The 15,382-nt window shown below is 47.6% G+C and overlaps 1 protein-coding gene across 7 annotated transcripts in view; it reads left to right on the forward strand.

Annotated features, from left to right (window-relative positions):
- The window catches only part of SH3TC2 (SH3 domain and tetratricopeptide repeats 2), an 86,483-nt gene that overhangs the window by 56,793 nt on the left and 14,308 nt on the right, over positions 1-15,382 (forward strand). For all 7 annotated transcript variants that reach the window (XM_047864780.1, XM_047864778.1, XM_047864775.1 and 4 more), the window contains 5 exons: positions 1,425-1,620; positions 9,298-9,431; positions 12,010-12,051; positions 12,176-13,879; positions 13,986-14,166. In XM_047864780.1, the coding sequence (XP_047720736.1) occupies positions 1,425-1,620; positions 9,298-9,431; positions 12,010-12,051; positions 12,176-13,879; positions 13,986-14,166 (2,257 nt within the window). The remainder of the gene's footprint in view (positions 1-1,424; positions 1,621-9,297; positions 9,432-12,009; positions 12,052-12,175; positions 13,880-13,985; positions 14,167-15,382) is intronic.

Raw genomic sequence — 15,382 nt, forward strand, 5'->3', positions numbered from 1 at the left:
TTATGGAACCCAGACATTAGATCTAATCAATCAGTTGACCATAAATAAGATTTTCAGCTATCTGAGGCAGTACAAGCATTCCCTGGAGTTATGAATACAGGGCTGTGATGTCTGCTCTGGGTTCAGTTTCTGACTCCACACCTTAAGACCAGTGTGATCTCCGTCGGTTCACAAGCTTACTGTGCCACAAGTTCCTAATGAGTAAAATGTTACCATAAAACTGACCTCGAATACCATGAGAAGTCCACCAAAGGACATCTGAAAATCTCTTAGTATGGTTTTTGCGCGCTGCAGGTGTTTAACACACTACGGATCCCATCAACCCACGAAGTGGTGGGAATTTCTGACCTTGAACACACAGCCGATAATAACTTGATCAAAAATGTCAGGGGACAAAAAAAAAAAAAAAAAAAAAAAAAAAAGGCCAGTAGCTTCAGCAGAACGGCTAACGCAAATACCGAAACTAAGACACATAAAAACCATCGTTCCAAGCAAAGCAGGATTAGCGGAAAGAAGTGTTAACCAGAAGCTGAGAGACTGAGTTCCTTGGACAAATCACATACCTTCTCTGTGCTTCCACCTTTTAACCTATAAAAAGGGGATTCTGATCCCCTTGGGACTCTGGGGAGGATCTGAGAAAATGGGCTTAAACGTACTTTGTAAACTGGACGGTACGGAGCTTATAAATATGTCATTACTAGATCTTAGCTGGGAAACTCATCAAGCTGAGTAATGACCATCATCAGAAGGGAAGTCTTCCAAATCCCTCTGGGTCCTGAGCGGTTTTCTGTTCACCGGTGGCACGAGGCTAACATTTATGGAGGGTTGATTAGGTACCAGGCATTGTGCATGTAATCGCTTTGGCTTTTCCTAATATTTATGAGCCAGGCATTCTTATTATTCCCATTGTACAGTTGGGGAAACCGAGGCTCATAGTGGCCAAAGGAGTTGGAAGGAAATGGAGAGATCCCACAATGTTTTTCACACTGGTCTGTCAATTTGTGCTAAGCATCACAAAGTATTTATGTGATAATGGCAAATCAGACATAGTAGGACGATATAGGAAGCTTTTCAGCTTGCCATGAGTGAACTTTATTCAGTTTTAGCGTATATCCAGTATTCTGAGATGATCTTTCCTGCATTTGTTAATACATCATTTCTTTTGTAAAGTGAAGGTGACAGTGGATGGTAGCTCCTTTCTTTGAATGTCCTAGTTTGGCAAAGTTAAGAGCCAGTTACCCTGTGTCATTCCTCCCAATTTCTTTTTCTTTTTTTTTTTTTTTTTTTTTTGGTGGAGGGGTGGTGTGGTAGGGAGACGATTTTACTGGTCCTTGAAATCCTGAATTCTGGGGACCCTTCATTTCATAGTATGCTGGAAGCAGTTTCTGCCTTATTTAGTTGACATGGATGTTATCTCCCCACAGGCAGAGGAAAATGTAAGGCCTGGAAAGAACATGAGAGGGAAGAAAAGGATGAGCTGAATTTTCACCAGGGAGAAAGCATCGAGATCATCGGCTTTGTCATACCTGGGCTTCAGTGGTTCATTGGAAAGTCGACACGCTCAGGAGAAGTGGGCTTTGTCCCCACCAGGAACATAGATCCTGAGTCTTACTCCCCAATGTGAGTATGGCAGACAGGCCCTCTGGGATCCTGGAGCGGGCACCTTCCCAGTGGCCCCACCCCATCCTGAATGGGATTGAGATGAGCTCCAGGGTTCCCTGGCAAGACAGAGCCAGAAGCGCACATTCTGACTACCAAAGCTGTCCCCAGGGCTGATGGGAAGGGGAGGATGAGTGATCAAGGAATGAGTCAGGTCAGTTCTGTTCAGCAGATGGTCATGAAAGCCTTCCTGTAAGGAGAGAAGCACGGCCCCAAGGTGAAGGGCCTGCTGTCATCCCTGCAGGTGTGGTGTTGGTCCTTGTATTCTGCCACTTACCCATCCAATCAAGGGGCCCCATTAGGGAAGGGCTTGCAAAGGGACCTATAGATTACAGCTCAGGGGAAGGAGAGATCCTCCCATGGAGGTTTACCTGCTGAAAGCTAATTGTGTGGCAACAGTGTTGACCATGATGGTAGAGTGCATCTTATACTCGTTTCTGCCTGGAGTCTAGAGGGCTGGTTCTGAGAAGCAGATCGTGTGACCGATGAGCAGCAGGAATATTGACCAGTCTCCCTGGGTTGGCCTTCCTGCATGAGGATAAGAAACAGTAGGAAGCCTGGGCCCAGAAAGTACCCGAAGGAACAGAGTTGGCTGCCACATTGAGACACAGGGAAAACGTGGCTCAAGGATTATCAAAGGCCCTGAACACTCGGACTGGAATCCCTTCCCTTGTATGAAAGAGCCACCGAAGAGAGTGGAAGAAGGGCAAAATCTCTTTCTAAGCCCTGACCTTTATAGGGAGAAGAGACAGAAGTTTGTTTTCCCTACACGGAAATGTGGGAATCCAAGTGAGTCTAATCAAGGAAGAGACTCACTGAGCCCCTAAAGGATTATGGAGTGAATGGGAGTTTATAAGGAGGAAAAGGGTGTTTGGAGAACTCTCATGAAATAGGCAGTATTTGAGCCAGCTTTGTATGAGGCAAGATATTTCAACTGATGGAAATGGAGAAACGTGAACACAGGTAGGAAAAGTGAGGGAGATGCTTGAGGAATGGCTCCTGCTCATTGAGAAGCAGGTCATCAGGAGAGCACTGGTGTGGCAAAGACTTGGCGGGGCATGACGTGGCCATGAGGTGGCAGACGGAGAATGCCTGTGTCCTTTAACTGGCAGAGAACGGGGAGCCAGCGAGTGTCTCTGAGAAAGGGTGACAAATGATGTGCCTGGAACTTCTCTAACCATGGCTTTGAGCGAGGTGTGCATGGGCAGGGGAGAAGCTCGAGGCAGGAGACCAGTGAGAATGGTGAGGCTGGCACTTAGGAAGGGGTGGAAGGAACGGAGAGCAGAGGTCACTGCTGTGGACCAGTCAACAGGAATTTAGAGATTCCAAGAGCTTTATAAATACGGATGCTTGTGTTCTGCCCCCAGAGATTCTATCTCATTGGTGCAGGTGGGCCCTGGGAAGCCATGGTTATGGAAGTTGCCCAGGTGGGGCTAATGTGCAGCCACAATGAGAACCACTGCTCAAGCCACCCCCTCATTTACCACGGGGGCTAGTGAGGACCCTAGGAGTGAAAGGGCTGAACCCAAGGCTCCGCGTCTGGGACCCCAGAATCCTGATGTTAAAGCTAGCATTCTTTTTTCAGCAACACAGTTCTGCAGCTGAGGTCCTGGTAAGAGGGAGAAAGAATAAAGAGCACTGAGATTTGGTGGGGAAGAACAATTTACAGTGCAGAGGAAGAAAGAAATGTAGCAAAGGAGACGAAGGAACAAAGGGGCAAGATGAGGCGGAGGGAGGAAGGGAGGTGGGGAGATCATGAACACTGTTGCAGGCTGCAAAGCGATGAAGCAGGGCTGCCTGCTGAAAGGCCTTTGGGATTGACCGTTGAGAGGTCACTGGTCACTGAGAGGTCCGTGACCATGGGGAGGTCACTGGTCATCGGGAGGCAGCATAGCTTGGTAATCAGAATTCCAGAGCCAGACTGCCTGAGAGGCATTTATGGCCATGTGAGCACATTGTGTGTCTCCGCTAGCTTCCCAGCTTCAGGACCTTGGATATGTCCATCGGTGTCTCTATGCCTCAGGTTTCTCAACTGTAAAATGCATACAATGTTCGTACTTGCCCATAGGGTTGTCAGGAGTTAACATGAGCTAATACTGTACATGTAAAGCACTTGGAATGGTGCCTGGCACAGTGTGTGTGTGTATATGACCAATACGCATTGACTCTCACTAGTGCTGTTACTGCCATGGGTAATCTTTGAGAAGCAGTTTGAATAAGATGTCAGGGGCAATGTGTCAGATGTCATACATTATGGGACTTCTGTACCTCGTACCTTGCCCCAAATGGCAATAACTTGTACCTCTAAATTAATTTGATCACCACATTTTAGCTCACTTCGTTGGGTCCACTCTCACCATGAAGAACATAACCCCCTGTATTGAAGTGGTGGCATGAGAAATTCTCCTTGTTTCTAGTGTCTTCTGATGGCCTCTCTACCTCGTCACCTGTGGGACCCCATCACTAGAGACTACATATTGGGTAGGGAAGGGGAAAGTGAGCCAGGAGACAGGGAGAGAGGGAAGAGGGAGCGGGGGAGAGGGGGAGTGGCTTATCCCACCCCCTCTCCCCCCAAAGCACTCCCTAGATTACAGACCTCCCCAAATCACAGCAATGAGAGTCAAAGTCCATAAACCACCTGGTCACAAGCAACAGTCAGGGTGCGGAGGTCCTGGGAATCATCCTGTGTGTTATGCAGGTGGTCTGGCCACTGGGTGTCACTCTTAGTCTGTATTCATGTGGTATCAGGTTTCTGAAGAAGGTCTAGCATTTGCTGGTGTCCTTCCTCTTCCCATAGTCTCCCTCCCTGTGCTAGTATATTACTCCCTAAAGAGTACATTCATTCATTCATTAATCCATCCATCCATCCATTCACTCATTCATTCATCCACTCATCCATCCAACCATCCATCCATCCATCCATCCTCCCTCCCTCCCATCCATCCATCATCCATCCATGCATCCATCCAACTGTATTTATTTAACCAAATTGGGACAATTAAGAGTGAAATTTCACAGAAGCTCTTTTGTGAGACAGGTTTGGTCTGTGCCTCTGACACATGGGAAAGGGATCCTGTTTTTCCAAGGAGGCAAAGTTGGGGGTTTCCTTTTTTTAACAGCACGTATTTCACTATCAGCTACCTAGTTTCACAGCAACAGCAGCTGGAAAACCGGTTCTTAAAACGTGGGGGCAGGCATTCTGTCTAAATAGACATGGTATTTGTTTTGGCCAGAGTGCCTTTAGAGATTTAAAAGCTTCTGATGGTGACAGAATGCCAGACCATTCTTTTCTTTTGATTTTGTGTTTTTAAAGAGTATTTGGTGTGTGTGTGTGTGTGTGTGTGTGTGTGTGTGTGTGTGTTGAGGGAAAAATGTCTTTAGATATAACTGAAGACCCTTTTTTACTCCTTCTGACTTTTGCCTTCTGGTCCTGATTTCTTACCCCAGGGACAGACTCTATTTGAATTTGATATGTATCCTCCCAGTCCTTATTCTGATACATTTTAGGAATAGATGTTCACTTGCAAAAACAACAACAACAACAACAACATACTAGAGTTTTGTGTATTTAAAAATGTATATAAATGGGTTTTTTTTTCTGTAACTGGCCTTTTTTTCAGTTGATAGGGTAAATTTAGGATATTCACATTATAGTAGATATAGTTCATTTCACCAAAGTGTTACTTAAAGGAAATGTATACATTGAAATGTGTAAATTAAAAAGTAAGCAAAACTGAAAAATTAATGCACTCAGTATCAGATAAAAGAACATAAGAGTAAAGCCAGTATTTCATGGTATTAGAAGTTTGAAAAATTCTGTTTCTTACATCCCCTTTTTTATACTTCATATTGTTTATCTCTGCCTTTTTTTTATTAAAGAATTTTTTAAAAAATATTTATTTATTTTTGTGAGAGAGACAGAGTATGAGTGGGGGAGAGGCAGAGAGAGAGGGAGACACAGAATCTGAAGCAGTTTCCAGGCTCTGAGCTGTCAGCCTAGAGCCCAACTTGGGGCTCAAGCACGAACCGTGAGATCATGACCTGAGCCGAAGTCAGACACTCAACTGACTGAGCCACCCAGGTGTCCCTATAATTCCATTTCTTGTGGCATCTATTTTTGCTGATGATAAGTTTGCTGTTAATCTCACAGCCATTTCTTGGCAGGTAGGCACCTTTTTTTCTCATTTTTTAAAGGTTATTCTTACTAATGGTTTGTACTACGATATACCTAGATGTGATTTTTCTGTTATATATTTATCGCAAGGTGTCCACTCCCTTGTTCACATCATGTATCCTTTAGTAGTTATTTCACTGGCGATCTGTGAGTTGTAACTACTCTCAGTCTTCAGTCCTTGTTTGTCTTAAATATACTTAAAATATACCTGTGAATGATAATTTAGCTGAGTATGGAATAGCCTTCAAAGTGGAGGGGAAAATGACTATTAACATAAAATTTCAAATCTGTTTTGCCAGGGTTTTGTCCATTTTATGAATCCTCAGAAACAATTTTTCTGATGCTGACCGTCTTTATTGTTTCTTTGTTTTCTATGTCACTAATTTCACATTTACCTTTATTGTTTCCTTCTACTTTATTTGTTTTTATTTCGTTAATTTATGCTCTTATATTTTCTGTTTAACTTTCATCCTGTAAATCGAACAGTCAAGTAATAGATCGTTGAACCCAGAAAGAAGGATTAGGAGAAACAGGAAACATGAAAAGACCAATAACCCCAAAGAAATGGAAGTCATGTTAAAATTTTTATCGTTTTTATTTATTTTGCTTAGGACGTGGTGTACTTCTTCAATTTGAAGACTCATGTCTTTCTTCAATTCTGGAAAATTCTCAGTCATGCTCCCTTTGAATATTGCCTCTCTCTCATTCTTTTTAGTCTCTCTTCCGGAATATTCCTATCAGAGGTATGTTGGACTTGCCATTCTATCCTCAATCTCGCTTAATCGGTTCTTTTCCATTTTTCATCTTTTTGTTCTTCTAGGTGCATTCTGGGTGATTTCCTCAGAACCGTCTTCAGTTTCACTAACTCTCTCCTCTGCTGAGACTAAACCTGCCGTTTAACTCAACCCATGTCGTCCTAAGTGTCCATGCCTTTATTTTCATGTCTAGAATTTGTATTTGGCTATTTTTCACATATACTTGTTTCTACTGACCAGGTTCATATTTTCTCTGTAGCTTCTATTCAGTCTTTTATTTCATCATGTTAACCATGCCTATTATAAATTACTCTTCAGGTTGTTGCTATTTCTAGCTTTTGTAGTGTTCATTTACCTATTTGTGCACCTGCTGGCACTCATTGTGCGTGGCTCCTTTCCTCGCGTTTGTATTTTTGGTTACGTGAACGAATTCCCAACATTTTAAAACATGGTCTCTGCATGAAGCTGGACTGAAGAAAACATCCCAGCAGAGCAGTTTTGGCACCTGTTTTCCTTGAAAACTTAAGAACTCGAGGAAACTCAAGGTCCAGAGCTGGTTTTTCAATGTTAAGTTCTCTGACTCTGATACCTCCATTGTAGAGTGTAATTCAGAGCCCACACCTTCTAATGGTGTGAGTCCAGGTGTTTGATTTTTTCCAGAGACTCACACAGATGGAAAGTGTGTTGTTGGCAGACAAGTTTTCCCATCTCCTCTTTACAGAAGTTGTAGTTCTTCCAGACATCAGGCTCAGAGGGAGCTCAAAGCTATGTAGGGAGCTCAATTCAGCTTCCCGGCTTCACATAGACCCAAAGTCACATCTCCTGTCCCTGTGTGGCATTATAAGGTGAGCCCCAACTCTGAGGGCAAGTATCCCAGCTGAGAACCCCTGGGGTCTCGGGGCCATCTGCTCTGGCTTCTCAACTTGACTTTGGTTTCTCCTTTTGTTTCTGGCTCCCAGGCATTTCCTTTGCTTCCTTTCAGGTTAAAGAATGTATGAGAATATTCATCCGTGTCACGTTTTATCTAGGATTTGTCTGTGTATGTGGGTGAGAGTAGCCCCCTGTGGAGCAGCTCAGCCTGCCCTATTTCTAGAAGTCCTACCATTCTGACCCAATTTCCATGCCAGGGAAACCCTAATGTAATTTGTGAGGCATCTTGGACTCTTTCTAAATAGCTGGGACTCAGGCCATTAGCAGATCAGCTATGAGGCAACAGGCACACAGGCAGAAGATCACAGTTTCTGTCTCAGCTTGACCACTTTCTAGCTGTGTCATTCTGAGCATGTTGTTAAATGAAATAGCGACTTCAGGAAATGCTGTGTAAAATGTAAGGGTTCTACAGAGATTTGAAATCCTATAATTTTTTTTTTTTTTTTAAATCTCAGCTAAGTTTAGTTGTAGATTTCAGCTAGGTGCTCTTTTGAGGATGGCTGCTCTCATGGTCTGGGAGAATCTGGAAGTCAGGCCAGAGAGGTGCAGAGTCAGTAAGTGTCATGGAAAGAGTCCTGGGCCCGGTGTCGGGACAGAGCTTTCGTGCCCGTTCTGCCACGAACTGGTGGTGCCACCTTGAGCCGTTCACGTTAGCTCCTGGCCTTCTCATCGCCGGGTTGACCTGAGTTCTGGGGACAAATGTAGGTGGCAGACCACAGCACTCTCATCCCTGCCCCTCCCTCAATTCAGCCTGAACTAGAGAAGCTCTTTTTACATCCTGCTGTACCACTTCCTAACCACCAACTTTATTTTTCTGTGTGTCAGTTTCATCCTTTGCAAAAAGTGATAAGAATAACTCCTGCCTCAGAGGGCAATTGTGTAGACTATATGAGCTCAGACGGTCTGATTCACGATAAGCTCCCCGCCCCCCAACTAGTAGCCGTTATTAACTCTCGGGCCTTCCAAGTTATTTTTGTTTAAAAAATGGATTCTGAGGTTTAAAAAAACCCAGCCTGATTTAGACCTGAAAGAGATCTTAAAAATTGTTCAGGTAGATTCTGGATTGAATTCTTTCCAAAGCACTTCTAGTTTCCATGTTCTTTGATTCGATGGCGAATTTCTAGTAAGCAAATTGGTTTTAACAACGAGCTTATACAGCACAGCAAGTATAAGGATCTCTATTATCTGCAGTCTCTTCTTGCCGCCCTTGACCTTCCTTCTCCCCCACTTCCCATCCACTCTCTGAATGCCACATAGCGCTTTTGTTCTGTGTCGTGAAATGAGATGGCAGCAGTTGTGAAAAGTCCCTTCTGACCATAGTCAAACTTTCTTCATCGCTCCTCTAGATTGTGCCACCCGTCCCTGACAAAGAAATATCTCTTAACGGTCCCTTTTCAACCCTTCCCTTTGGGGACAACCAATTCCTCTTTCCATTAAAAATGGGCACCGGGTGGTCTCCAAGAAAGGGGAGGGGTTGAGAGAAGGGCCTTTGTTTTTCTTGAGAGATGGAGTTTCAACAGGAGGGGTGTTTTCGTCTCCGCTTCGACCTGTTCAGCAGCAGCATAGCTCATCTCTTCGCGAGTGGGGTGCTGATAGCTTTTCTTCCTTGGCAGGAGGGGCAAATACCTTAGGCAACAATGAGCTGAGGAGTCTGATTTCAGCGATGGCAGGCGAGTTGGCGGTTTCTCTGTGGCCTTCGCTATATCCTGGGCTGGAGAGAGAATGGTTGCGTCTGGGGCCTGGCACCGATCAACATCCATGCCTTTTGTCTCAATGCAGGAACAAGAGCTCCGCCTTTTTCAGCGATGAGGAAAGATGCTCTCTGTGGGTCCTGGGAAGTGACAGGAAAGCTGAGTGTGCCAGCTTCCTCCACACCCTTGCTCATACTGACATAGCGTCTGTCTACCGGCTTAGTGAGTATTTGCTCCTCAGACCCCTTTGAAAGCTCAGCTCAGCTGAGCAAGTGGTTGAGCAATCTGGTTGAGGACTCAACCAGTTGCGAGGTCAACCAGATTGAGCCTTCCGTTCTAATCTTGGAGAAGAAAACTGCCTGACTTGAGACTGAGGTCTCTTCCCCTAGGGCTGAAGGGGGTCTAGGTCCCCAATGATAAAGGCAGGACTGTAGAAGGTTACAGGTTCTAAGAGGTGATTTCTCCTCTCATTTTATAGATTGGAAATTGAGTTCCTGGTGAATTTGTGCCTGAGCCAGGCCAAGAACCGCCTTTGCCCATTTTCTAGTCAGGACCCTCCCTCCTCTACCACACTGGCCCCAACACAGAATGACATTCGTCTGTTGGGGTGTGTTGGCTTTGGGTGGGGGAGGGACCTCAGTGCTGGCAGTTTTCATCAGTTTCTGCATGACTGATTGAGCGAACGACTGTCACTCCTTTTCCTTATTTTGGAAAGGCCCGCTGCTCTGTGTCAGGAAGGACGTTCACCCTGTGACAGTGGTTTGAGTGGTGTGAGTGGTTCTCCCCTCTCTTCAGTGATGGTGATATTGTGTCCACCCCTGTGTGGCCAGATCAGATGGGGCACAGTTCATGGGCCCAGGACAGAGAATCTGCCGAGGGAACACACAGGCCCGCTCCCTGGAGCAGAGGTGGGCATTAGAATCTTTCACCATGCACAAGGAGCATTTGTGAGGAGCACCTAGCCCAGGCGTCTGCATCAGCCCTGGCAGAACTTTCTTGCCACAAACAGGTCACATCCCTTACCAGGCTGGACCAGGAAGCTGAAGCTGTGGACGTTGTCTGGCAGGGGTTGCTGAGGTCTGACAATCCAGGACTACTTCGGGTCTGCCTTCAGCAGGGGCAGGCCACAGACTTGGATCTAAGGGATCCGCCAACCGTTGATCCAATGATTGGGAGAGATCTAGGAGCAGGTCCCGGGTAGCCGATTGCCTCCTATCTAAAGAGCGAGAGTGCCTCTCTGTTGGATGCAGGGCAGAGCCTAGTGGTTATAAAGGTTTCCACTGTCACCAAGGCAACCAGCAGAGGGGCATCCTGTTGGTAAATTCCAGCTTCCTCAAGTCCTGTGCCCCAGGAAGGAGTGCCTCTGGGTACTTCTTCCTCCCAGAGGGAGCATCTTTTTGCAACTCACGCACCATTTGTGTTCTTGGTGGCCCTGGCCTGGAGAGATATGGCTGCAGTGAGACTCTCATGTGCTCTCAACGTCAGGGAGGGCCAGGCACAATGGTAGCTCTCCAGAGCCCGGTTCCCTATCTCTCCCACATTTGGCCATGGGGCCTTCTACCCTTCAGAGCTTACAGATCTCAAGTATGTACAACGACTCTCACAGAGAGTGGTAGGCAGAGGCTTGACTTGGTGAGGGGCCTGCCGTCCTCAAAGTTCATTGGAGAGTGCAGAGTGAGGGCACAGGCAGCTGTTGTTTCTCTGCCAGGAAGAGTTAGAATCTTATTTCCAGAAGCCCCTGTCCCATGGAGACGAACCTGGTCTTCGCTTCCACAGTTGTACCATGACTGCTTTTGCTAAGAGAGTTAAGTTCTTTGCTGTCAAACTCAAGGTGTCTTCTTGGTTCTCGACCAGCCGTCTTCCACTTTTGTGACGTCAGGCGATGGTCCCACAGGCACCTTGGTCTCTGTGTCTCTTTTCTCTCGGACTGTGCCTTTCCAGTCTCCTTCACTGCCTCCCACCTGCCGGGAGATGCTGGTGTTTCTCTGGCTCATTCACAAACTCCCCTCCCCCAGCTGCTTTGCTTTCTTGTCCAAACACTTCTCCTAGGACCTGGGCCCATTCCTTGGGATGGGCTGTGGGTCCTCAATCTGTATTTGCAAGTCTCAACTTTTTTCTTTGGCTACAGATCTACTTCATTCTCAGCCTAGAGCCCCTGCGAGTACCTCAGACTCAAAATATCTAAATGCTGTGCTCAAGACTGTTCCTTCTACCTCATCCCATGAGGTTACGTGAGGACCAAAACCAGGACGCTCAGTGGCCTCTTCACTCTAGTTGCTTCATTAGTCACCCTTGGTCACCTAGTCCCATGTCCCATTGTACATACTGGATCAATGACTGTTGAGAAGATGAATGATGAACGAACGGAGGAAGGAAGAAGGAAGGGTGTCCACGTGGCATGATGCCACATGCCATAAAGTGCGCCATGCTTGGGAGTTTTGATCATGGCTCTCTTGTCATCTGCCTGGGAGATTTGGGCCTTTAGATTTTGTCATCCTCCCCATTCCCACACCTCCTAGAAGAGAGCTCGTGTTTCTAGCTTCTCCACTTTTCTTTTCTGGCTCTGGGTCTTATTTCTACCTCAGTGCCCAACCGTGAAGTGAGTGGCTTAAACAAGATGCTCTCCAGGTCCCTACAGCTCTTAAGCTGATGATAAAGGAGAAGATTCTTTGCAGTTTCTTAGAGAAATTTAAACACAAAGGGTTCTGAGGGGACCACGGGTCTGGGGTATATACCTGCAGGCCTAGGCATGGTGGCCTATTCTGACCTAACATCAGGTCTGTCTTTCCTCTCTATCCAGGTGGGTTTGAATCCATCCAGAATCTTCCAAACGATCTAAGTGGTGAGTAGAGATCATGCCGAACCTGACCTCCGGTCCTTCAGAACAGCCTCCTGCCCTCTTGCCAGGAGCTGGCCACCACAGTGGCAGGTGCTTAGGGTTGCCCAACTCTGCCTGTCCCTTACAGTGTCCCAGCCTGAAGGCTTCAAGGAGGCCAGGACTGGTAGAGCCTGGGAGGAGCATCAGGCCGTGGGCTCCAGACAGTCCAGCAGTTCCGAGGACTCCAGCCTGGAGGAGGAGGAGCTCCTCTCAGCAGCCTCAGACAGCTATCACTTGCCAGAGCCCGATGACCTCGATGACCCAGAACTGCTCGTGGACCTAAACACTGGTCAGGAAGAGGAGGAGGCTGAGAATTTCGCCCCCATGCTGGCGTTTCTGGATCACAAGGGCTACGCTGACCACTTTAGGAGCCTCTACGACTCCTCCTTCTCTTTCCTCACGTCTTCCTTTTACAGCTTCTCTGAGGAGGACGAACTTGTGGCCTACCTGGAGGCCTCAAGGAAGTGGGCCAAGAGGAACCACATGACCTGGGCCCATGCCCGGCTCTGCTTCCTCCTGGGCCGGCTGAGCGTCAGGAAGGTCAAACTGTCTCAGGCCAGGGTGTACTTTGAGGAGGCTATGTACATCCTCGATGGGGCATTTGAGGACCTATCCTTGGTGGCTGCTCTGTACATCAATCTGGCTGCCATCTACCTGAGGCAGAGGCTGAGGCATAAAGGCTCAGCCCTGCTGGAAAAGGCAGGTGCCCTGTTGGCCTGCCTGCCTGACCGTGAGTCCAGCACCAAGAATGAGCTTGATGTGGTGGCCTATGTGCTACGCCAGGGGATTGTGGCTGGCAGCTGTGTCCTGGAGGCCAGGGCCTGCTTCCTGGCCATCCGATTGCTCCTGGACCTAGGCCGGCATGAGGAGGTCCTGCCCTTTGCCGAGCGTCTGCAACTCCTCTCTGGACACCCTCCTGACCTGGATGCCGTGGCCACCATCTTGAGTTTTCTGTATGATAAGAAATACCTTCCACACCTCGCGGTGGCCTCTGTCCAACAACGTGGTACCCAGCGTGCCCAAATTGGAAGTACCCTTCCAATTTGGCAGGTCTACCTGGTTCTCCAGAACACCGCCAAGCTCCTTGGAGTTCCCTCTTTAAGCTGGGGTGAGGTTTCTGCCCTGGCCTGCCCAGCGCTCAGGCAAGCGCTGGTTGCCTGTGAAGAGCAGGCCAGTCGGAGCACCCAGAGGGCCCTGTGTCTCATCCTGTCCAAAGTGTACCTCCAACACAGGTCTCCTGATGGCGCCATCCACTACCTGAGCCAGGCCTTGGTGCTAGGGCAGCTGCTGGGTGAGCAGGAGGCCTTCGAGTCTTCCCTGTGCCTGGCGTGGGCTTATCTCGTAGCCAGCCAGGCAAAGAAGGCGTTGGACATTCTTGAGCCGCTGCTATACTCTCAGAAGGAGATGGAGAGCATCACCCAAAAGGGGGTGGTCCATAACCTCCTGGGCCTTGCACTTCAGGGTGAAGGCCTGGTGAACAGGGCAGCCAAGAACTATCTCCGGGCTTTGAACAGAGCTCAGGAAATGGGGAACGTGCGTAACCAGGCGGTGACTTTGGCCAATCTTGGCCACCTGACTCTCAAGTCCTGGGCTCGGCAACCAGCCAAGGACTATCTCCTGCGGGCCGTCCGACTCTATTCTGAACTCCAGACCAGCGTGGAGACAGACATGGAATTAGTACAGGTGCTTCTCTGGTTGGCCCAAGTCCTGGTGTCTGGACGTCAGCTGGCCAGTGGCCGCCTTTGCTACGAAATGGCATTGCTGTTGGGCTTAAGGCATCGGCACCTAAAGAGTGAGTATGTCCCATGCTGTTGCACGCTTCAGAGAAAAGTGTTCGATCATGTTTTGCCCTCGTCCTATCTCAAGTGATCTCATTCATGTCCCTGCTTTATGTTCAGGTCAGCTTCAGGTCACCAAATCCCTCTGCCATTTCTACAGCTCTGTTTCCCCAAACCCCGAGGCGTGCATCACCTACCATGAGCACTGGCTGGCCCTAGCTCAGCAACTCAGGGACCGAGAGATGGAGGGGAGGCTGTTGGAGTCCCTCGGGCAGCTCTATCGGAACCTGAACACGGCCAGGTGAGTCTGGGCTCGGGGACAGTCCTGGAAACAGCTTACCTTCCTTGAGGAGAAGCAGCACTCTTTTCCTCAGGACGTGAAGTTCACATGCATATTCGAACAAGTTCTCTAATTTTTCTGTACCTCAGCCTCCTCATCAAAGATGAGAACGGTGGCATAGACCTTATAGTATTAAAAAAAAAAGTTTACTTATTTATTTTAAGACACAGAGAACAGGGGAAGGGCAGAGAGAGAGGGAGACAGAATCCGAAGCAGGCTCCAGGCTCCGAGCTGTCAGCATAGAGCCCGAGGCGAGGCTCAAACTCACAAACCGCGAGATTATGACCTGAGCCGAAGTCTGAGGCTTGACCGTCGGAGCCACCTGGGTGCCCCAAGGGGGCCTAATTTAGAGAGGTGGCAATGATACAGGACTGGACCCCTCAGGAGGTCTTGGTTACCTGTGGACAGTGGGTAATAGAGAAAGGACACAAAGTAAGTCAATCCACTGGTGGGGGGCGGGTGGGTAGAATTTGACAGTAAAAACATTTGATTTGCAACCTTACCTTTAAAATGCATCTGGAAGTGATGGGCCTAAGTTTATTTTCACCTTTTAGTTAAGAGACTTAGGTTAGAATTGCAACCATGCAATAAGTCATAGAATAAACAGCAAAAGAACTGTTGACTTTTTGCTCAATTGTGTGCACAAGATTGCATAACAGCACGATGGAATATCCTTTGTTTTGCGATTGACTTTTCAGCCCTCTCTTAAAAAGCCTCCTCTTTGCAAAAATACACCAAACCTTAACTGTTTTACCCCAAAGCTTCTTTTAACCCCTTGACCTTTGAATCATTCTCACGTGAAGCATCCTGCTATCTTCTGCTGGCTTTCTCTTCTCTCACGTCCACACTGGGTCCAATCGGCCTACTCCTCATTCACCAGCGGTGTGGCCGGCTGTTCTGCTTTCCAGCAGGCCTGCAATTGATTCCATTACATTCTGCATGGTTTGCAAGAGATCTGACTTCATTTTGCAACAGATTAGCAGTGTGGCGTTGTACTCATAATTATGAATGACATCTAAAATACGGCAGGGATAATTGCCAGTGTTGAGCAGAGAGAGAGGTGGTTGGGGAGAAGCTAATTGAATGACAAACGTTGCTTCTCTGGGCAACATGGCAACCTGGGGCATCAGGGCAGCCAGATCACTAATAGATAATAATCTCTCTCTGTTCCCCTCCC

Source organism: Prionailurus viverrinus, chromosome A1 (genome assembly GCF_022837055.1).
Source record: "Prionailurus viverrinus isolate Anna chromosome A1, UM_Priviv_1.0, whole genome shotgun sequence".
Classification (NCBI taxonomy): domain Eukaryota; kingdom Metazoa; phylum Chordata; class Mammalia; order Carnivora; family Felidae; genus Prionailurus; species Prionailurus viverrinus.